Source organism: Fundulus heteroclitus, chromosome 13, assembly GCF_011125445.2.
Source record: "Fundulus heteroclitus isolate FHET01 chromosome 13, MU-UCD_Fhet_4.1, whole genome shotgun sequence".
In the NCBI taxonomy this organism is placed as follows: Eukaryota; Metazoa; Chordata; class Actinopteri; order Cyprinodontiformes; family Fundulidae; genus Fundulus; species Fundulus heteroclitus.
Window position 1 is genome coordinate 17,003,182 of NC_046373.1, and position 19,399 is coordinate 17,022,580.

The 19,399-nt window shown below is 38.6% G+C and overlaps 2 protein-coding genes and 1 long non-coding RNA gene across 7 annotated transcripts in view; 2 read left to right on the forward strand and 1 right to left on the reverse strand.

Moving 5' to 3' along the window:
• The window catches only part of ripor2 (RHO family interacting cell polarization regulator 2), a 130,948-nt gene extending 123,831 nt beyond the window's left edge, over positions 1–7,117 (forward strand). For all 5 annotated transcript variants that reach the window (XM_036145231.1, XM_036145227.1, XM_036145229.1 and 2 more), the window contains 5 exons: positions 2,465–2,665; positions 4,076–4,278; positions 4,356–4,439; positions 4,575–4,665; positions 6,299–7,117. In XM_036145231.1, the coding sequence (XP_036001124.1) occupies positions 2,465–2,665; positions 4,076–4,278; positions 4,356–4,439; positions 4,575–4,665; positions 6,299–6,399 (680 nt within the window). In that variant the 3' untranslated portion in view covers positions 6,400–7,117. The remainder of the gene's footprint in view (positions 1–2,464; positions 2,666–4,075; positions 4,279–4,355; positions 4,440–4,574; positions 4,666–6,298) is intronic.
• A 6,717-nt stretch (positions 7,118–13,834) lies between these two features.
• On the reverse strand, positions 13,835–17,360 carry gmnn (geminin DNA replication inhibitor). The gene is made up of 7 exons (XM_012868558.3): positions 17,225–17,360; positions 16,834–16,899; positions 15,655–15,753; positions 15,409–15,562; positions 15,243–15,325; positions 14,865–14,975; positions 13,835–14,443 (listed from the first exon to the last, which is right to left on the reverse strand). Exons 1-7 carry the CDS (start codon positions 17,348–17,350, stop codon positions 14,282–14,284), a joined length of 801 nt encoding a protein of 266 aa, XP_012724012.3. The 5' UTR covers positions 17,351–17,360; the 3' UTR covers positions 13,835–14,281.
• An 847-nt stretch (positions 17,361–18,207) lies between these two features.
• On the forward strand, positions 18,208–19,268 carry LOC118565536. Its single transcript, XR_004932424.1, has 2 exons — positions 18,208–18,401; positions 18,479–19,268. It is a non-coding gene; the product is annotated as an uncharacterized LOC118565536 (long non-coding RNA).
• Positions 19,269–19,399: the final 131 nt, after the last annotated feature.

Here is a 19,399-nt window from a genome sequence, read left to right on the forward strand (position 1 = left end):
GCAAAAACTACACCAATTGATCCTAGCATTGGTGCTGCTGCACAGCTAGCTGCTACAGGAAGTTAGAAAAATAGCATATATAATCTATGCTATATATAGTTATATAGCATAGATTCCCAAAGTACGGATGCCAGATTTGGACACACCAGCCTCATTCAACAACCATGTATAAGACAGCCCAGATCGCTGCCATAACAAATTAACAAGCAGCAGAACAACTCTGTTTTTATTTTATTTAGGTTTTGTCCACACATTATTCATCGTAGAGATGTTATGAGCTGAACAATTCATATCAAAACTGAGAGGCTAGCCAAGCCCCACAGTAAGCAGCTGCTGTGCAGAGAGTTTACTGAAGAGCTTTTCTAGTCAGATGGTCATTTAGACAAAATGATTAAACCCATGTCGGAGCAGAAAAGATGCTCCAGGAACCCCAGGAGTGACAAATATTGCTCAGTGTCTCAAAAAACAAACAAAAATGAATAAATAAATAAAAGAAATTGTCAACTAATAGGTAGATCTTTAGAGCTTTTAAAACATTCTCAGAAATGTGGGTTATTTCCCTTTTTGAATTGTGAAAAGTTTAGACATAAATGATATGAATTAATGATAACAAATTGTTTTAGGCTGATGAACTTGCCTACTTTGTTTACCATGAAACAACTATGTCAAGGGACTATTTAAATACTCCCACTTTGAGATTACACACTAGGTTGCCGTTCATCAAATGTCTCTGGGTGTTTAAGGTTGATTTTATAGCATTTTGTGGCAATTTAAGTTGGGTTTATTCAGCTTTATTTAATCTTATGTGGAAAGAAAGGCGCTTTATTTGTTAACTAGGTTTAAGTGAACATATTTCTCACAAAATAAGCAAAATCTTAGACTTAGAGAGACTTAGACTTAGATTTGGACAACTTTATTTGTTATTTTGTATGCACAGAGTGCGTACAGAACGAAATTTTGTTGCATACAGCTTGTAAATTGCAGTAAAAAATCTAATTACAGTATAAGGTGCAGCAGTGATTTAAAAGTAAACAATTTAAATGTAGACAATGCAGGAGAAGTCACAATGTACAGGTGAGTATTTTAAAACCATTTGTATGTGCAGAATTGATTGTGCAAGGGGCATTTGTGCAAGAATACAGCTTGTAAATTACAGTAGATTTAAAATACAGTATAAGGTGCAGCAGTGATTCATTATGCTTTACATAACAAATTAGAGCAACTTAGGGTCACAAACTAAAGTAAATTTAGTAAAAAGGGGGTTTACTCGTAAAAATTTGTTTCAGACCTTTTACTATATCTTATACTATACCTCTGTTCCCAACGATCTGACGTATTTAGTGGTGCGAAAATATGAAACAATGGCAAAAACATTAATGGTAACAATATGGCTCATCAAGAAATGAGGTTCTTGCAGATTTGTGAACACGTCCATCTGAGCATACATTTAGCAGAACTTGATGTGTTTTTTTAGGCCGTTAGTGTTTTTTGCCCAGTAATACCAGGCTAGTGATTTGTTTTTAGTGGGTGGTTGTTGTAACGCTGCTGGCCACGCAGTCTGATGCCAGCTGTGATTACAGGATCGTTCTGAGGAAAGTCCTGTCTTTTCCCATGACTGCACTCCTCACGGTTCCTCCAGCTGCTGGTCTTTGTGGTTAGGTTTTCTTTCTCATGTGGAAACACAGGGAACCTTTTCAAACCCTTGCAATCTGTGTCAACATGTCTTTTTTTTCCCCACTCAGTCTGAAAGGCTCAGACTGAGTGAATTTAAACGCAGACCGGTGCTCACCTGGCAGAGTGGAGTGTTTCTGGGCTGTTGGATTGTTTCTCAGCTCCTGAAAGAAAGAGCCGTCCCATTTAATCAATCAATCAATCAACTTTATTGTCAATTTCTTCATATGCTCCAGACATACAAAGAGATCGAAATTACGTTTCTCACTGTCCCACGGTGAAGACAAGACATATTTACCAGACTAAGTACACAGACAACATAACATTCAGATAAAAGTAAATAAGAGGGCACATGCAGTGAAGAAATAAATAAATAAATAAAAGAAGCAAAATTTGGTTTTAAAATTGTATATGGACAGTCAATAAAATATTAAATTTTAAAAGTTTTGGTTTTAAAAATTTTGGTATTAAAATTGTACATGGACAGTCAATAAATATCAATGCAAAAATAAAATATTAGTGCAAAAGTTCTGTTTTTTAGTATTAATAGGAGTCATTATGTAAGTGCTGTATTTTCTGGATAAAAACAACAAGTTTCAAAGTGCAAAAGTGTGCAGGTGGAGTAACGCAATGCAAGGCGGCCATCTGTGGGTCAAATGTCCAGGATGTTAAACTAACTTTTCAAAACATTCGTGTCACTTGAATGAAAGAGAGGAAGTTAACTGGTTTGTTTAAGACTGAAACTGTTGCGATGAACGATATATTTAACAGAATTGGTATTTTTTTTCTTTAGTGATTGGCATGGTTGTGGGTGAGATGGTGGACAGGAGCAACCTAGCTGCGGCACACGGCCCCCCTGCTCCTGCTGCTGCTCCTGCTGCTCCTGCTGCTGCGCTGTCCGAGGACGTCCTGACCGTGTTTCAGTTCCACAGCTACGTCTTGCAGCACGACGTTCAGGACATGGAGATTCACCTGTTGCACTTGGCCAGAGAAGGTGAGTAGTAACATAATTTTTAAGCTCGATGTATGTCTATATGTTCTGGTTTTATAACTCGCATAATTATTTTACGTTACCCCCAAACCGTGTTTGATCTTTTTTTTTTTTTTGTAGTAAAGGAAAACACTGATTGAAATTGAATACATAACCTAAAAACTATGTATAAGGATCCTTATCTTTGTTTTTAAAGAGAAGAACATCCATTTGAGTTCATGTGGTTGAGTGCAGAAAATCATCAGAAAAAAACCCTCATGAAGATTTGAGTAAAACAAAGTTAAATTCTTATTTATTTGTTATATTGGTACCACTTTACTACAAGAACCAATATAGATGCTTATAAATAGCTAAAATAAATGTTGTTAATTAAGCTGTAAACACTATGATGATTTAACAAGTGCTTATTATGCACTAAATAAGGGCAAGCCAGAGACAAAATTGATTGGTTTCTTGCCAAATATATGCCTAATCTGTTCAACTAAATATTTCATCTAGAGTTGCTTATATTAAACATTTCAGACTAAGTTGCTGCTACCTTGTAAGCAAAAACCGGTCAGATTTGGCTCTTGTTCACCCTTAATTAATGCACAATAAAGACTTATTAATGAGTTATAAAGTGTTTGCAGATTAACTAATAACATATCTATGAACTATTTATTTGCCATCTATAAGGGGAGCCTTATTGTAAAGTGGTTCCAATATTTTTATCTGCCAAAACATATTCTGTTAACATAAAACGAAGCGAACTTCCCATGCAAAGCAATCATACCCTATGATCTGTTTTAATTTTTTTTGTCATTTGAATCAAAACATTAGTGACAACCAGCAGACAAATTTGAAGGAGAAAGAAAGTTCTGCATGGGTTCAACATGTTTTTCCACATAAAAATGCATTTTTATAAATACCCCTTTACTCTGTTACCCCCTAAATAAAATCCATCACAACCAGTTTTTCATCAAGCAAAACCACACCGGAAAGGGCAGGGATAAAGTTGTGGAGACACTCAAAGACCTGGGACTCGGGTGCAGGTTCACTTTCTAGCAGGACGAAACGACACTAAACATAAAAATCATAGCTAACAAGTGAATGATTAATTAATGTGTTAAAATGGCCACGTCAAAATGCTATATATATATATATATATATATATATATATATATATATATATATATATATATATATATATATATATATATATATATATATATATATATATATATATTCTGTTTCAAAGAAATGCAATATTTTTGTTTTCAAATGGCAAAACCCCATTAAAATACATTAAAGCTTCTGGTTGTATTGTGAGTAAATTGGGAAAATATTCAAAATTCACCCAAATACAAGTTATTAACCAGAAGAGAACAGACTGAAGTCTTGATTTGATCATTTTGTTCTTGCGCTCATCAACAGAGGGCTTTGCGGCGGTCCTGTGCAGTGGTGATCACTCTGTGTGTCTAGCACAAATGGAGGAGGTGCCTTGGTCAACTCTCTGGCCTCTGAACAGCACCCTGAGGGCCCTGGCCTCCCTGCTCACCGCAGAGGACCCCCAGGTCAGCAAGGCAGCGGCCAACTACCTCTCCTCTGGAGCATCAGACAGACACTTCAGGACCAGGGTGAGCAGTGCTGACAATAGCCGAGGTTAGCAGCAGGTCTACACAGACGTAGCATTTAAACGCTGTCTTGTTTGCAGGCGGTGGAGTACTACACCCAGGCTCTGTCGGAGGCTGGGGATCAGAGCCAGAGGGCGGCCTGCTCGGCTCTTAGCTGTCTTCAGGTCAGTTCCTGTTATATATAATCCCCAATCATGATATCTGACAGTGGACAGTTCTGCCTTTATGACATGAAAATAGAAAAATAGAACTTTTTAAAGCAGGATTTGTGAAAGTCGTTTTTTTATTTGTGTCTGAAGGCAGTGGAGAGCCTCCGGGCCGTCGTAGCGCTGTGTGATTCAGCTGACGAGGAGCTGCGCCATGTGGCCATAGAGACCCTGCTCACATTTGGTGAGTGCTGTTGTACGTTCATGGAAGTCGGTCATTTCTCAACACTGCGTATGCCATTACGAGTGCAGTTCTCTTTCTTCTGTGTACTTTAACCGTAAATGCTCAGGGTTTGTCTCGGCCTGTCACGATAATAATAATAATAATAATAATAATAATAATAATAATAATATAATAATTCCTGTCAGCCTACTTTGTTAAAAAGTGAGCCACTAGAGCTGTGACCCCCCCCCCCCCCCCCCCCCCCAAAAAAAAAAATACAGTAAATATAGTTTACAAACCTGCATGCTCCTCTGTTGACATTCCTGCAGCCTTTCACTGCTCCGTCCTTCTTTTCCACTGCTCCTGGAGCTCCCCCTCCCTCTCCCTCTCCCTCTGGCTCTGCCTCCTCCTCTCCATTTCAATAAGAAGACTCTGAGTATAATCTAGAGGGGTGGATGTGGACTCGTCTTTTCAAGTAATGACATGACTTCTCAGTCTGCTGGTCCAAAGTGGTCTGCTATCAGGTTCCAAAACATGGAGAGATACTGTTTATTTTTGGGACAGTGCAGTGTTGCCAGTGGCCTTCAGCAAGGCTAAACCTGAAAGTTACAGGTCTAGTGCCACTTGGTGGATAAAAGAAACACCACACTGGTTTAATGTATCGCTCACTGAGCTGTATAATACACTGGAGTGCTAATCACCGTCTGTTTGAACGAGTCGCTTTGAAGCCACCAGCCGCCATATTGGTACTCCCTATTTTCCCCCAGTAACTAGGGAATATGTGCGCTACAGCATCGAATAACGAGGATTTTCTCATGTTAAGGGGGAGCTTAAGACTTTTAAAATGTCTAATGCCATATAGTTTTATGTTATGTTCTAAAAATATCAAGTACTGAGAAAGTCATGTGCTGAAATATTTTGCATTTTATTCATATAAATATATATGTTTAACATTTATAAATATATAAATAATAATATACAAAAACATATATTTACATATGTGTATACATATATATACATATATACATATACACATACTTATATATACATATATATATTTAATATGAATAACATGTAAAATATTTCAGCACATAATTTCCTAGTAGTTGATAGTGTTAGTACATCCACTGACTGTAGAATTACCTGTGAAACGTTTTCACTCAGCCAGAAAACTGCTTGTTGTTGCAACCAAATCCTGTGGGATTCTGTGAGAGTAGAGAGTAGCAATATGGCGGCCAGTGACTTCAGTTTTTCGGCAAAATCAGCACTCCAGTGTATAATATAGCTCAGTGGTATCGCTCTGTACAATGCCTCCTACTGGCCAACCAGTGCAAGTGCAGAAGAACTAAAGAGTAATATAATAGTTCACATTTTGCAGTGCTGGACTTTATGTTGTGAGTATATTGCCAGTAATTATCTGTTAACTAACATTAACATTGTATATCATTAAATATGTTTTTGCAAAAAACAATTATCGCCCACTTATGGATGGTCCTTCATAATGGTTTCTGTTTAATTCTTTACTCGTTTACTTCCTGGCCTGAATTTGAAATACTACTTCTCTGTTCTCCAAGTACAATCAGGCACTTTGCCATCTCAGAAACATCTCCCCTGAACCACTGTGCTTACGAATATCCCCTCGTTGCTCCTGCAGGCGAAGAGGGGCGGCTGGCGTACGAGCAGCTGGACACCGTGGTCGGGGACATGATCCGTCTGGGCACGCGGAGAGGAAACGCCGTCACCACCGCCTTCTGAGCCGCCGAGCCACTTAAAACCTAGCGACGCCGGCCCCGAGGAGCTCTGAAGGGGACGACGTCGAGCGCGCACCGCACAACCCTCTGAGCTGCTCCGCTCGTTAGTTTCACGGGAAGAAGGGATTCCTGTTCGCAACTGCCTCTGGAAGAGAACGAGCACCAAACAGACGGTCTTAACACACACACAACCTCTATACCCCGTCCTGCATCCAGACCATGACTTGTTTTACTTTAATATGAGATACTCCCCACACTCCTTACCTTGCTTTCTGAGCCAGGCAGGGCAGTAAGGCTGAACTGGAAGCGAAGCTGAGACTTGAAGCTGCTGCTGCTGCTGCACAGACTGTGGATATCCCTGCAAAGCATCCTCTCCTTGTAAACGGGCACACAACAACCACATCACCTACTGTTAAGGAATCTGTTCATAGCCACACACTGATGTGTCTCTTAATATTTTTTGTGATTTTTTTTTTTTTTTTTTTTTTTTTTTTTTTTTTTTATAATTCTTGCAGCATGTTTTAGTTGGTGGTCCTGCGTTGATTTTGGGTGCTTTCAGAAGATCGCGCCACTCGGGCTTGTAAATACAGCGTCTTTCACGCGGCTGGAAAGCACACCTGCTCGTCGCCACGGTGTAATTTAATCCATGTTTTCTGGTACGTTCCGTTTGATATTTCAGGGATTGTTTGCAGCGGCTGAAAGACGTGCGTCAGTGGGGGGGGGGGGGGGGGGGGGGTTTATAGGAGCGCATGAAGTCAGAAAGCAGTTTACAGCCTCCTTGTGACGAGGTGAAGCAGGTGTCCACTGTCCCACTCGCTCAGCAGTTTTATGTCTGAGCCTCCTCATGCTTGCAGCTTAACAAGTGCAATCTTTGTTTTGTACATATATATATATATTTTTTGCACCTTGCCGATGCGAGGAGCCCATTGGATAACGTCAGCTTTGACCACCCGAGCCTTGATGAGGTCGAGCCGGCAGATTCCACACTCTTTTTTTTTTTGTAAATGTATTTTTCCTGTCAGGCCAGGAGCCGTTGCGGGGAAATAAATCCGGCTAGGTGTTTTTTTGAGAACGCGAAAGAGAATATAGGATCCGAGTGTTATTGTAGCCTTGAGTTAGGTTAACTGCACATTCGCATCAAGTTATTAGAACTGGCTAAATGAAACGCTTCGTTTTTCCACATCCCTACACACCGCACGGAGAGACTCGCCTGGATAAGGAGCTACAGGTGCATCTCAGGAAATGAGAATATCCTTTTGACAGGAATTTATTTCAGTCGTGGATTTTGAAAAGTGCGACTCATAAATAGGTTTAGTAGAGAGTGGTATATTTCAACTGTTTGTTTTTGTTCATTTTGAAGATTATGGCTTATAGCTAACAAGATCCCCAAACTCAGCTTCTTAGAACAGAATATTATACATTTGCGCTTGATGTTTAGTCGGCGCTCCCTTTGCCTTTAGTACTGTGTCAATGCAGTGTGGCATGGAGGCGATCAGTGTGGTTGTTTGAATGGCAGCCTTCAGCCTAATATGTCATCATCCCCTTAATAATTCACGTTTTTATGTCTTTACATCAGGTGAGCTTGGTGTCCAATCAAGTACAGGTGATACCATGGACCTTAAACCCAGTATTGGTACTTAGAGTAGAGTGGCTAGGTGTCAAGTCTTTCTGGAAAAGGAGAAATCTACATTAAACTCGTCAGCAGAGGGAAACAGGGAGGTTATTTCTTCCTAACTTTTTGCTTTCGCTAAATTTTCCACAGCACCCTGTAGACAGATGGCTTTTAGTATTTGTGGCTTTTGTTTTTGTGAAGGGTGTCAATGGCTGACTTAAAAAAATATCTGTCAAGTCAGCAAACCATTATCTTTTCTTTTGCCATATAACACGGTTCTTATGTCTCATTCCTTTTTCTGAGAAGCTGAATTTGGGGTTTTAATTATCTGTTTGCAATAATGATCAAAGTTAACAATTGAAATGTAGATCCCTGTGTGTAACAAGTTGACTTATTGATAAATTAGCTTTTGAATGATATTCTAACTTATTGAGCTGCACTTGTGACGCCTGCTTTAACCATGTTAACTGTACTACTGAGTCCTGTGCTAACGCACAAAGACAAAAACACACAAGAACCCATTTCATATTTATTATATTTACTCCTTGTAATTCTACTAGTTTGGAGTTAAACTGCAGTAGAGCAGAAAAACTGGTTCTGTGAATTATTTGCTTATTTATGTTCCATTTTCAGGTCAAAGATTTGAGCTATTGACCTTGATGTTTATTATGATGTTGTAAACTGATGCTTACTTTTAATTGGAGTTTATTTTAATAGAAATATATTAGATTATCATTTTGGGGATTTGCTAATAGTATGTTTTCTTCATTGAAGTATCATTAAAATTTTTGAGACTTCTATATATTTATAAATGTTACTTTATCAACTAGAAGATTTACTGTAACCAAAGGAAATTTGATTATAATTTTGACCTTTTTTTAACAAAACGAGCTAATCCAAGAGAATGTATTTTCAATAAAACAATTGCATTAAAGCCACAACCCTCAGATCTAAAAAGAAAAGCACAATGTAAAACTAAGCCCATGACAAATGGATCTTGTTACATTTAGATGTAACTTCTTAATCCAGTTAAAAGCCATATTGATGAGTATTCTTATACGTTGTATTTTTTTCTGTATTATCTGTAAATGAGTGAACTGTTACTAAAAGACTGTCTTTTTTTTTTCTATAAAACCTTTTTGCAAAATACGGTCCAAATCTGAAGCTATTTTCCTTTTATGTGCATATAGCAGTACAGTATTTTTAGCCTAGTATCCAAATCAGCCCACTCATTGTATATAGCATTTGCCTTTTTATGAACTTGCAGTTGATCAGTGTTTATAGTTGGTGGGCCATGTGAATCCTAAGCACTGTTTAGTACAAGCGAGCAAAAGTGTGCACATGTGGAGTTATAAGGTTTTAACACTTTGCTGACTTTGAAATTAATCTGTGGTCCATAGCTTCTGCACTGATCCATCTACTACTCGTCTGTTGTAGTCAGCAGTATTTCCTGTGCTCAAATGTTGAAATAAAGTATATTTTTGCATATTTAAAATTACTTTTTTTTTTTTTTTTTTTTTTTTTTTTACACAAGTCTTCATTTGCTCTTTCGGGAACCTGGACAGATTGCTGTAAACCTGGGAATCTTAAAGGTGACAAACTGGCAGGATGTTACGAAACATGCTCAGGTGTTATAAAAATGTCTAAATTAGAACAGTTGTGCGAAAAAAAAAAAATCACTGATTTGAAGACAAAATGCCATTTAAATCAAACACCGCCTCAAGCAAGTTGGGTAGAAAACTTTATCCCCCCACAGGGGGCTGGCTCTTTCAACATCTTGATATCTGTAGATATAACGAGAGATTACTTTCCATTTTTAATTTATAAAAAAAGTGCAATTTTATTCACTTCAGTCTTAAATTGGATCTCATAATCCCAACTCCCACTCATGAAACATCCTCTCTTATTATTGAGACTACTGAAGAAAATCATTTAAGATTTGGGCAAACCAGTGAAGTCTGAACTCTTGGAGTCATTACAAAGCATGTCTAGATAAAGAGTCTGCATTTCCCACACCCATCACACTCAAACTGGAAGGTTTCGGGTGGGATCATGGTGGTGCAGGCAGCCTATGGTACTAGCCCACTTCATATTTGCAGGAAGAATTGGGGGGGGGGGATATATGCAGCCAATTTCACTTTACTGGACAAGTCTTGGTAGTACCATAGTTAAAACAAAACTATTCAATTCAATTACATTTTATTTGTGTAGCGCCAATTCATGAAACATGTCATCTTGAGGCACTTTACAAAGTCAAATCAATCATATTATACATATTACAAAAATGTCCTATATAAGGGGACCCAGTTGATTGCATCAAAGTCCCAACAAGCAGCATTCACTCCAGGGGAAGTGTAGAGCCACAGGGAGAGTCGTCTGCATTGTCCATGGCTTTGCAGCAATCCCTCATACCGAGCAAGCATGAAGCGACAGTGAAAAGAAAAAACACCCATTAGCGGGAAGGAAAACCTCCAGCAGAACCGGGCTCAGTATGAACGGTCATCTGCCTCGACCCACTGGGGTTACAGAAGACAGAGCAGAGACAAAACAAGAGAGACAAACAAGCACAGAAGTACACGTTGATCCAGTAATCTGTTCTACATTAGATGGTAATAGCGGGTGATCTGTCTTCTCTGGATGATGTCACAGCTAACAGAACGTCAGACCAGGTGTACCTACTATGAAGAAAAAAGAGAGAGAGCAAAAAGTTAAAAGCTGAAATGACAACAGTCATTTCAATGTAATACAATGCAAATCTGGATAAAAGTAGACTGGAGAACAGTAGAAATCAGTAGAGTGAGAAAAATAGGCCCTGGTGTCCTCCAGTAGCCTAAGCCTATAGCAGCATAACTATAGAGGTAGCTCAGGGTAACATGAGCCACTCTAACTATAAGCTTTGTCAAAAAATAAAGTTTTAAGATTAGTCTTAAAAGAAGACAGGGTGTCTGCCTCCCGGACCAAAACTGGGAGTTGGTTCCACAGGAGAGAAGCCTGATAGCTAAAGGATCTGCCTCCCATTCTACTTTTAGAGACTCTAAGAACCACCAGCAGACCTGCAGTCTGAGAGCAAAGTGCTCTGTTAGGAACATACGGGGTAATCAGAGCTCTGATATATGATGGAGTTTGATTATTAAGGGCTTTATACGTTAGAAGAATTTTAAATTCTATTCTTGATTTAACAGGAAGCCAGTGAAGGGAACCTAAAATTGGAGAAATATGATCCCTCTTGTTGATTTTCATCAGAACTCTTGCTGCAGCATTTTGGATCAGCTGAAGACTTCGAACTGCGTTTTGTGGACTTCATGATAGTAAAGAATTACAATAGTCCAGCCTTGAAGTAACAAATGCATGGACTAGTTTTTTAGCATCACCCCTGGACAGAATATTTCTAATATTGGTGATATTCCTGAGGTGAGAAAAGGAAACTCTGAAAACCTGTTTAATATGGGATTTAAATGACATGTCTTGGTCGAAAACAACACCAAGATTTTTTACTTTATTACCAGAGGTCAAGTTAATGCCATCCAGATTAAGTGATTGATTAAGAAGTTTATTTTTTGAGGACTCTGGTCCAAAGATTATAACTTCTGTCTTGTCAGAATTTAAGAGCAGGAAATTTAAAGTCATCCAGCTTTTGATGTCATCAAGACATGCCCTTTAGTTTAAGTAATTGATCGGATTCATCAGGATTTATGGATAAATATAGCTGAGTGTCATCAGCATAACAGTGGGAATTAATCCCATGCTGTCTGATAATTTTGCCAATTGGAAGCATATATATAGTAAAGAGAATTGGTCCAAGGACTGAATTCTGTGGTACTCCACAAGTGACCCTAGAGTTTGAAGAAGATTTATTATTAACATGAACAAACTGGAATCTGTCTGACAGATAAGATTTAAACCAGCCTAATGCTTCTCCCTTACAGTATGCTCAAGTCTTTTTTAGTAGAATATTGTGATCAACAGTGTCAAATGCAGCACTGAGATCTAACAGGACAAGTATAGACACATGTCCATTATCTGAGGTCATGAGAATATCATTAGTGACCTTCACCAGAGCTGTTTCAGTGCTATGATGAGCTCTAAAGCCTGACTGAAACTCCTCAAGTAGGTCATTACTTTGTAAATGTTCACAAAGTTGATTAGCAACTACTTTCTCAAGAATTTTAGATAAGAAAAGATTAGATATAGGTCTGAAATGTACTAACTCATCTTGATCAAGAGAAGGTTTCTTAAGTAAAGGTTTAATAACAGCTACTTTAAAAGCCTGTGCTACATATCCATTTACCAAGGATAGATTAATCATGTCTAAAATAGGACCACTGATCAAAGAGAATACCTCCTTAAACAATTTGGTTAAGATTGGGTCTAACATACAGGTAGGTTTAGGTGAAGCTAATATTTTAGATAGCTCAGAAAGCTCTACTGCTTCTAAACAGTTCAGACACTGTGCAGGTTCTAAAGATTCCTCCAACACTACCTCACTTACTGAGGACGACGTAATCATGTTTGGGAGGATGCCAGTTATTTTATTTTTAATGGAATACATTTTATTTATGAAGAATCCCATAAAACCATTACTGCTAAGAGCTAAGGGAATAAATGGATCAATGGAGCTATGACTCTGTAAGTTTGGCAAATCTAGGATTATTTTTGTTCTCAATGATGAAAAATATGCTGCTCTAACTCTGCAAAGGGTCTTGTTATACAATAGAATGTCCCTCCAGATTAGGTAGGATTCCTCTTGGTGTGTCGAGCGCCATTCTCTCCAATTTCCTGACATTGTGCTTCAAGGAACGCAGCTCTGAATTAAACCAGGGAGCCAGCTTCCTGTGAATAATCACGTTTTTCAAGGGAGCTACATTGTCTAATAAAGAACGCAATGATGACGAAGTCATACTGTTAACAAAGACATCTATTTGTGAATGGGAAGAAACATTGCTGCCATCTGCAGGGCATTTCTGCAATACTGACGATATTAAAAGGGGGACAGACTCTTCAAAGTTTGATGCAGCATTATCCGATAAAGATCTACTATAATGGAACGCTCTTTTGGGGTGGAGAACTCAGATTAAACTCAAGTTGTAAAAAAAAAAAAAAATGATCAGATAGGACAGGGTTGTGAGGAAATACTGTTAATTCATCACAATCAATGCCATATGTCAGCACAAGGTTTAAAGTATGAAGCCAAGATTGTCGGTTTATGCACATTTTGAGCAAAACCAATTGAATCTAGGGTAGTTTTAAAGGCTACACTAAGGTCATCACATTCTGTGTCAACATGAATGTTAAAATCACCCACTATAATAACCTTGTCAGTGTTTATCACCAAATCAGATAAGTCTGACAGCTGATCCAAAAAACTGAGTGTAAGGGCCCGGTGGACGATACAAAACAGACAGAAGATTTTATTGCTTTGCAGTTTGGATGAGGGAAACTGAGGGTTAAATGTTCAAAAGAACTGTAGTTAATTGGCCTGGGACTAATTAATAAATCAGACTGAAAGATGGTTGCCACTCACAAATTTAAATTGTAGGGAGTTGACTCATTTATACTAATGTAGTCCTCTTGTAGCCAGGTTTCTGAGAGACAAAATAAATCTGATTATCAGAACTAATGTTCACTTTATGGACAAATATAAAGCCATCAATACAAGCTCCTTCAGTTTCAGAGGACTACGTTCTCTGGGGGTATTGCTGAATATAATATATACACACACGTTCAATCAACCTTACGTTTTAGTACTAGGATGTAGAAAAGGGTACCATTAGCACAATACTCTTCATGTGAAGAAGGGCCAATAGAAGGAAAAAGTCACGAGATTGGATAAAGAGTACTGCATACTTTTTAAAATGTTTATTGTGCAGGCTATGTACAAAATCAGTTAAAACCAGAATAAAGATTTTACAGCCATTTAACAAATTATTCCACCCCTGCAAGTCAACCTAAACAGTAGGGAAGGAAAACCAGGTTGAAACTTAAGGGTTGCTTTCACCTTCTCGTCAGTAAGAGGGTGTCCAGTACTCACTGAAACATTTCAACTGCATCCCTTTAACTCAAATATTCCCACAATGATTTTGTAGGGGGAAAGAAAAAAAGAAAAAAATAATTTACAAAACATTTAAAGTTTCTTCCTTTCCCTTGTTATAAAACACTGTCCACTGGTTTTATAGTCAAAAAATATATACATAAGAAAAGCCACCAGCACAAAATATTACAAGTTAAAAATGTGTAAACTGTTCTCCTTCGACTCGCAAACTTTTCTGCAGTCCGTTTAATCCCGATTTCCTGAGGGTCCGGCTTCTTCGTGGTCTGATGTCTCTCCAGCACTGTAGTCTGCCTCCTCTTGCTCAGTTGGGTCGGACTCCTCCTCTCCCGCCTCAAAAGCGATGTCCTTCATTTCTTCTAGGTTTTCTGGGCACTTCCCAGTCAGTCTCTATAAATACATAAAGCACATTCTGTAAAGCTTGTGTCCCCGCAATGAAACTTTACAGTAAACCCTTGTGAGATTGTCGCTTCATCAAGGTAATCTTTGTGCAATTTAAAACCAGGTGGATGAAGCTTGGCTACATTTCTGTATACCCATCAGCTCCACTTACAGATTTGAATTTCACCGCTGAAACGTCTGCACTGTTGGGTAAAAAGCACTATCATGTTCAGAAACATAATACATCAAGCCTTAATTACTCCCTTTACTGCAACCTCAGATCAGGTAAGGCTTTATGCCACAACAAAGGCAGACAGGACAACGAAAATCCAAACCAGGTGCTTGGGAGTTACTCTGTTCAAAAAAAAAAAAAATAAATCTGAGAAACTTCCTCCTTGTAATCTCAAAATTAAAGTGTGAGGGTACAAACCTCAATCATGTCAGCCATGTACTGCACATGTTGTGCCAGCTCCTGCAGCTCTTCGTTTTCAGACTGAAGCTTGCCGATCTGTTCATCTCTGGCCTCGATGTCTCTGTGCAGCTGCATTGTGAGAGAAATGGGTTGTGAGGAAGCTCAGAATAAAAAATAAATAAAAATTTGCTAAACTCAAAGTCAGAAATGCACAGTAGAGAGTTCCAGCCTTACACAAGAGGAGGTTGTAGAAAAAAAAAAAAAGAAAAAAAAAAGAGAAATGATTGAATGAGTTTACCACATTGTGGACTGATTTCCTCTCAAGGTCAAGTCAGGTAGAGCGTGGGAACGTTCAGAAAGCTAAACATTATCCGACCCCCTAGTTATTAAACTCACCTTCTCGTTCTCCTGTAGGACTCTGTACAGAGCCTCCCGGCGCTCCTCCGCTACTTCTTTCCAGTAAGATGAAGGTGGAGTTTCTACAAAAATGCACGGGACGTTATTTTTAACGGCGGTTAAAAAGAAATGTGCGCCATTTACAGATTACTAATCACAAATTTACCTTTGACCATAAGCTCATATGCTTCATTAGAAACTCCATCTGGCAAACAACCAGCCTCGTCAGTTTGTGTGGATTTCACTTCTACTTTAACCCTCTTAGGACCTCTTGATTGATCCAGTATCAAATTTTTTCTCTTAGGAATAACCTTCCCTGTCTAGAAAAACACACACGACACCTTATTTAGAACTGAAATCAGGAATTGGAATGACCAAAACAAAATAAGTCCTCTACGGTTGCAGAACATACCTGGGCTGATTTCAAACTCCTGTTGACTGCTGAAGGTTGGAGGACCTGCAGGCTTTGCCTTGGTTGCCCCACTGCCCTTTGAGATGGTGCAAAAAAGCTCTGGAAGACAAGCGTACCTTCAGTGATGCACCACGCAATAGACCAGAGAGCAGAATAAGCAGTTTTCCCCCTTCTTGACATGCAATTTACATGTAGAAAGTCTCTTAACATATAAAATGAGGGACTCCTTTTAGTAAATTAATGCAATAAACTACAACTCCTTTGCTTGATTCAAAAATCATCTTGTATCATATAACATTAAGCACTTTTTTTTGTCTTTAGGACCGTTTTAAGTTAAGTATTATTTAGGAAGGACCTGATTAGTATAGCTCCAGTGCTGGAGAAAGGATCAGAGTTTAAACTTCCAGTCAGCAAAACGCTTTAGCATTTGCCAAAGTCCTAATTTTCTGAGTTTGGCATCACCTGACACAACGTGCTTTAGTTGCAATGTAACCAAGGTAAAAGGCATGGGAAACAGCCCAACAGCTGCCACACGCTCAGGGGCAGTGCCCAGAGTCCCTGCGGTCGTGGGAAAGTTCCTCTTGAATACCCATTGAGGAGCAAGCAACACAGTCCTGTTAATGTTTGGCTAGACCTTAACAGTACCATTGTTTTAAGGGAGATAAAGTCATCAGTTAAATGGTTAGAACCATTCAAGATCAACAAGATCAATTTAGAAAACGTGGATTTGTTTTTACCCTTTCAAAAGTGTTCTGTAAAAAAAAAAAACACCCCATAAAAAAAAAAAAAGAATAAAAAGAAACTACAGTAAATCTTGAGCAAAAGTGGGAAAAAATTGACATTTTTTTTATTTTCAGGTACCCTTAGGAAAAAAGCAAACCCACACAAGACTATACAAGATAAAAAGGTCATGCATTTGCTGTATTAAAGCTAGATACATGCTTTTTCTTCCATTTAAAAAGTTATATGGAGTAAGCTAATAAAATCTCACAGGTCTCAAACTTGCACATCTGTTAAACCCATTATTTTCATGTAGTGATCAGGAGCAAATAGGTCAAATATCACCTTGTCAGTTTACAAAAGATAAATAAGCTTGACCCTAATATAATTAGAGCTATCCAATAGTCAGTTTGATAAAGTATTTAAAAGCCAAAAACAAATGCTTTTAACTTGAGTTACCTTTGGGTTCTCATTGGACATCTGCTGCTTCACGTTTCCAACTGAACTCATTTTCTTTCCGGGAATCTGACAAATTAGTCAAAGCAAAACAACAAAGGTCGTCAGCGTACAAGGTAAATAAATAAAGCCAACTTAGTCAACTGAAATCCCATTTAACCCGTATCTAGACGCTAACGGCTAACACTTAACAGGATAAAGACGTTATCGCGTGCTAAAAACAAGCTAATTTAATGGTGGTGCTAACGTTAGGCCCATGTAAGTCTAATAATTCCTTAAAATTGATCTCTATAAGTCCCCGCAGACCGCGCTCTCTAGCCAAAATGCTTTTATACACCCCTCGAAAGTTAAATTTTAAAGGAACACAGTGAAAACAACTTAAAAAGCCACTCACCTTACACAAACTTAACCGAAACTCCTCACAACAGTTGCTTTCCTCAACTAAAAGATCTCGCGCCAGGGGCTTAAATACGCACAGCGCGTCACGTGTAAAGCCACCAATCACCATGGAGAATTTCATCTTCCTCCCTCCCTCCCTCATCCACTACCCGCCCCCCACCTTCTTCCACCAATAGACGTCGAAGAACAGACGCAGCCGTTCGTCTGGCTCTACGGCATTTGTGTTGCCATACTGTGGGTGGCAATATATATATATATATATATATATATATATATATATATATATATATATATATATATATATATATATATATATATATATATATATATATTAGAATATGGGTTCCAGTGAGGCTCATTTGTCAGATTAGAAGTACCTTTTAAAAATAACAACCTTTAAGGCCTAGTCTTTGACGCGGCTGACCAGGGTTTGACTCTGGCCACCTATTGTGTGGGAAATGATCCACTAGTGCTGTGAAAAACCGAGCACAAAAGTGTAAAAAATTAATTTGCAATATATGTAAGCAAAAGTAACAGTTAACAAAAAATAAGAGCTTTAAAACATCAGATATAATGGGTTCAGCGTAGTTTATTTGGTCACTGAAACAAATAGACTTTCTTCATTGCATTCTAATTTATTGAACATGACGGCATACATAGAAACCGCAGAAATACCAAGGGCTCAGGGAAGAACTAGAAAGAGCCTTGAAGGCATAGGCGTAACTTCCTTAAGGACTGGTGTGGACATGTCCCCACCAATCTTGACCGGTAGGGGGACAGTCCCCACCAATATTTTGTACACGTATTTTACTTTCGGTGCTGTGTATATCTGATTAAAACCCCATTCTGGCCGCTCCTCAGAAAGAAAATAAAAAAGTTCTCCCCGCTGCTCACCGTCCACAAACCCCGACAAAAAAAAAAAAAACTCCGCCTCTCCTCAGGAAAAAAAATCTGTTGCCTCTCGCTACCCCCCGCCCCCTGTCGCTTCCTTTCAAAAGCCCCCGCTATTGCTACTTCCACCATTTGATGTGATCGACAGGAGGAGAGATAGCAACACAGCAGTGTTCATTAAATTTAACCGGTAGCTAACCTATTGGACTCAGGGTTGGCAAAAAATGCCACCGAAAAAGCTGCCTGACATCCGGAGCTTTTTCACCAAACAGCAGCAACGTGTTAGTTTTTTTGGGCGAAGTAAAATGAGTAACAAAACATGACAGCATTTAATGCAGGTTATTCTTCTTTCTAACAGGGAACAAATGTAATTCAGATCGCTTCCTCAGTGGAAGATGCTGCGGGTTTTCAGGTAAAATGCAAACAGTGTTGCGAAAATATTCTTGATGAGATGTGTTAGATAAAGGAATAAAGGACATTTTAAGGTTCTATTGTTGTATATGTGTCATTCAGCAGGCCACAAGCACGCTAACCGATTCAGGGATAGCAGTGGACTCAGACTTGCAGGTGAGAGGGACTTGTGGAAATATTAAGACCTAATTTTACTCAGGAGAGACTTAAAGTAGTAAAAGAATAGAGAATAGTGTATAAATAAGGGAATACCTTATTTAAAATATAACTGAACCGTTGGAAAAAAAACTCAAACCACTTTTTTCCCGCCCTGTTATGTCAGCTACACTACATTCAGTATCGTTACCATAGAAACAGACAACAGCGCCAATATATCAGAATTATACTAAAAGACACGCAAATAATTTCCCACATAAAAAACAGGACTTTCAGTCCATTACAGTTTTCTGTTTTTAGAGGGTTGTTTATTTTGCGTTTATTAAGTGATGGCTGTGGTATATTAGCTTTCACTGCTATAAGCTTTAGCAGCAGTGATTGATTAATTTAAACACCTGCTCTACTGAGCGTCTATCGGAGTTGGTGTTTAGGTTGAACATAAAGAACACCTTTTATTTGAAGCTTCTTGTACTGTTTTAATCCCGGCTTCACCTAATTAAAACTTTTTCCTGACCTTGTTATCTAGTTGTCATAGTGTTGACATTCAGTAGCAACAACTGCGCCCCTTTTTCATTTATATGTCCACGTACATTTAAGATTTAGCGTGTTATGTTGACAACTCATGAGCAAGCTGCTTTTTGCAATCTAGCAGGAAGGTAAGGATAGGATCTTGCAGGTGTGACGTCACGCTGCAGGGGGTCCAACAATGACT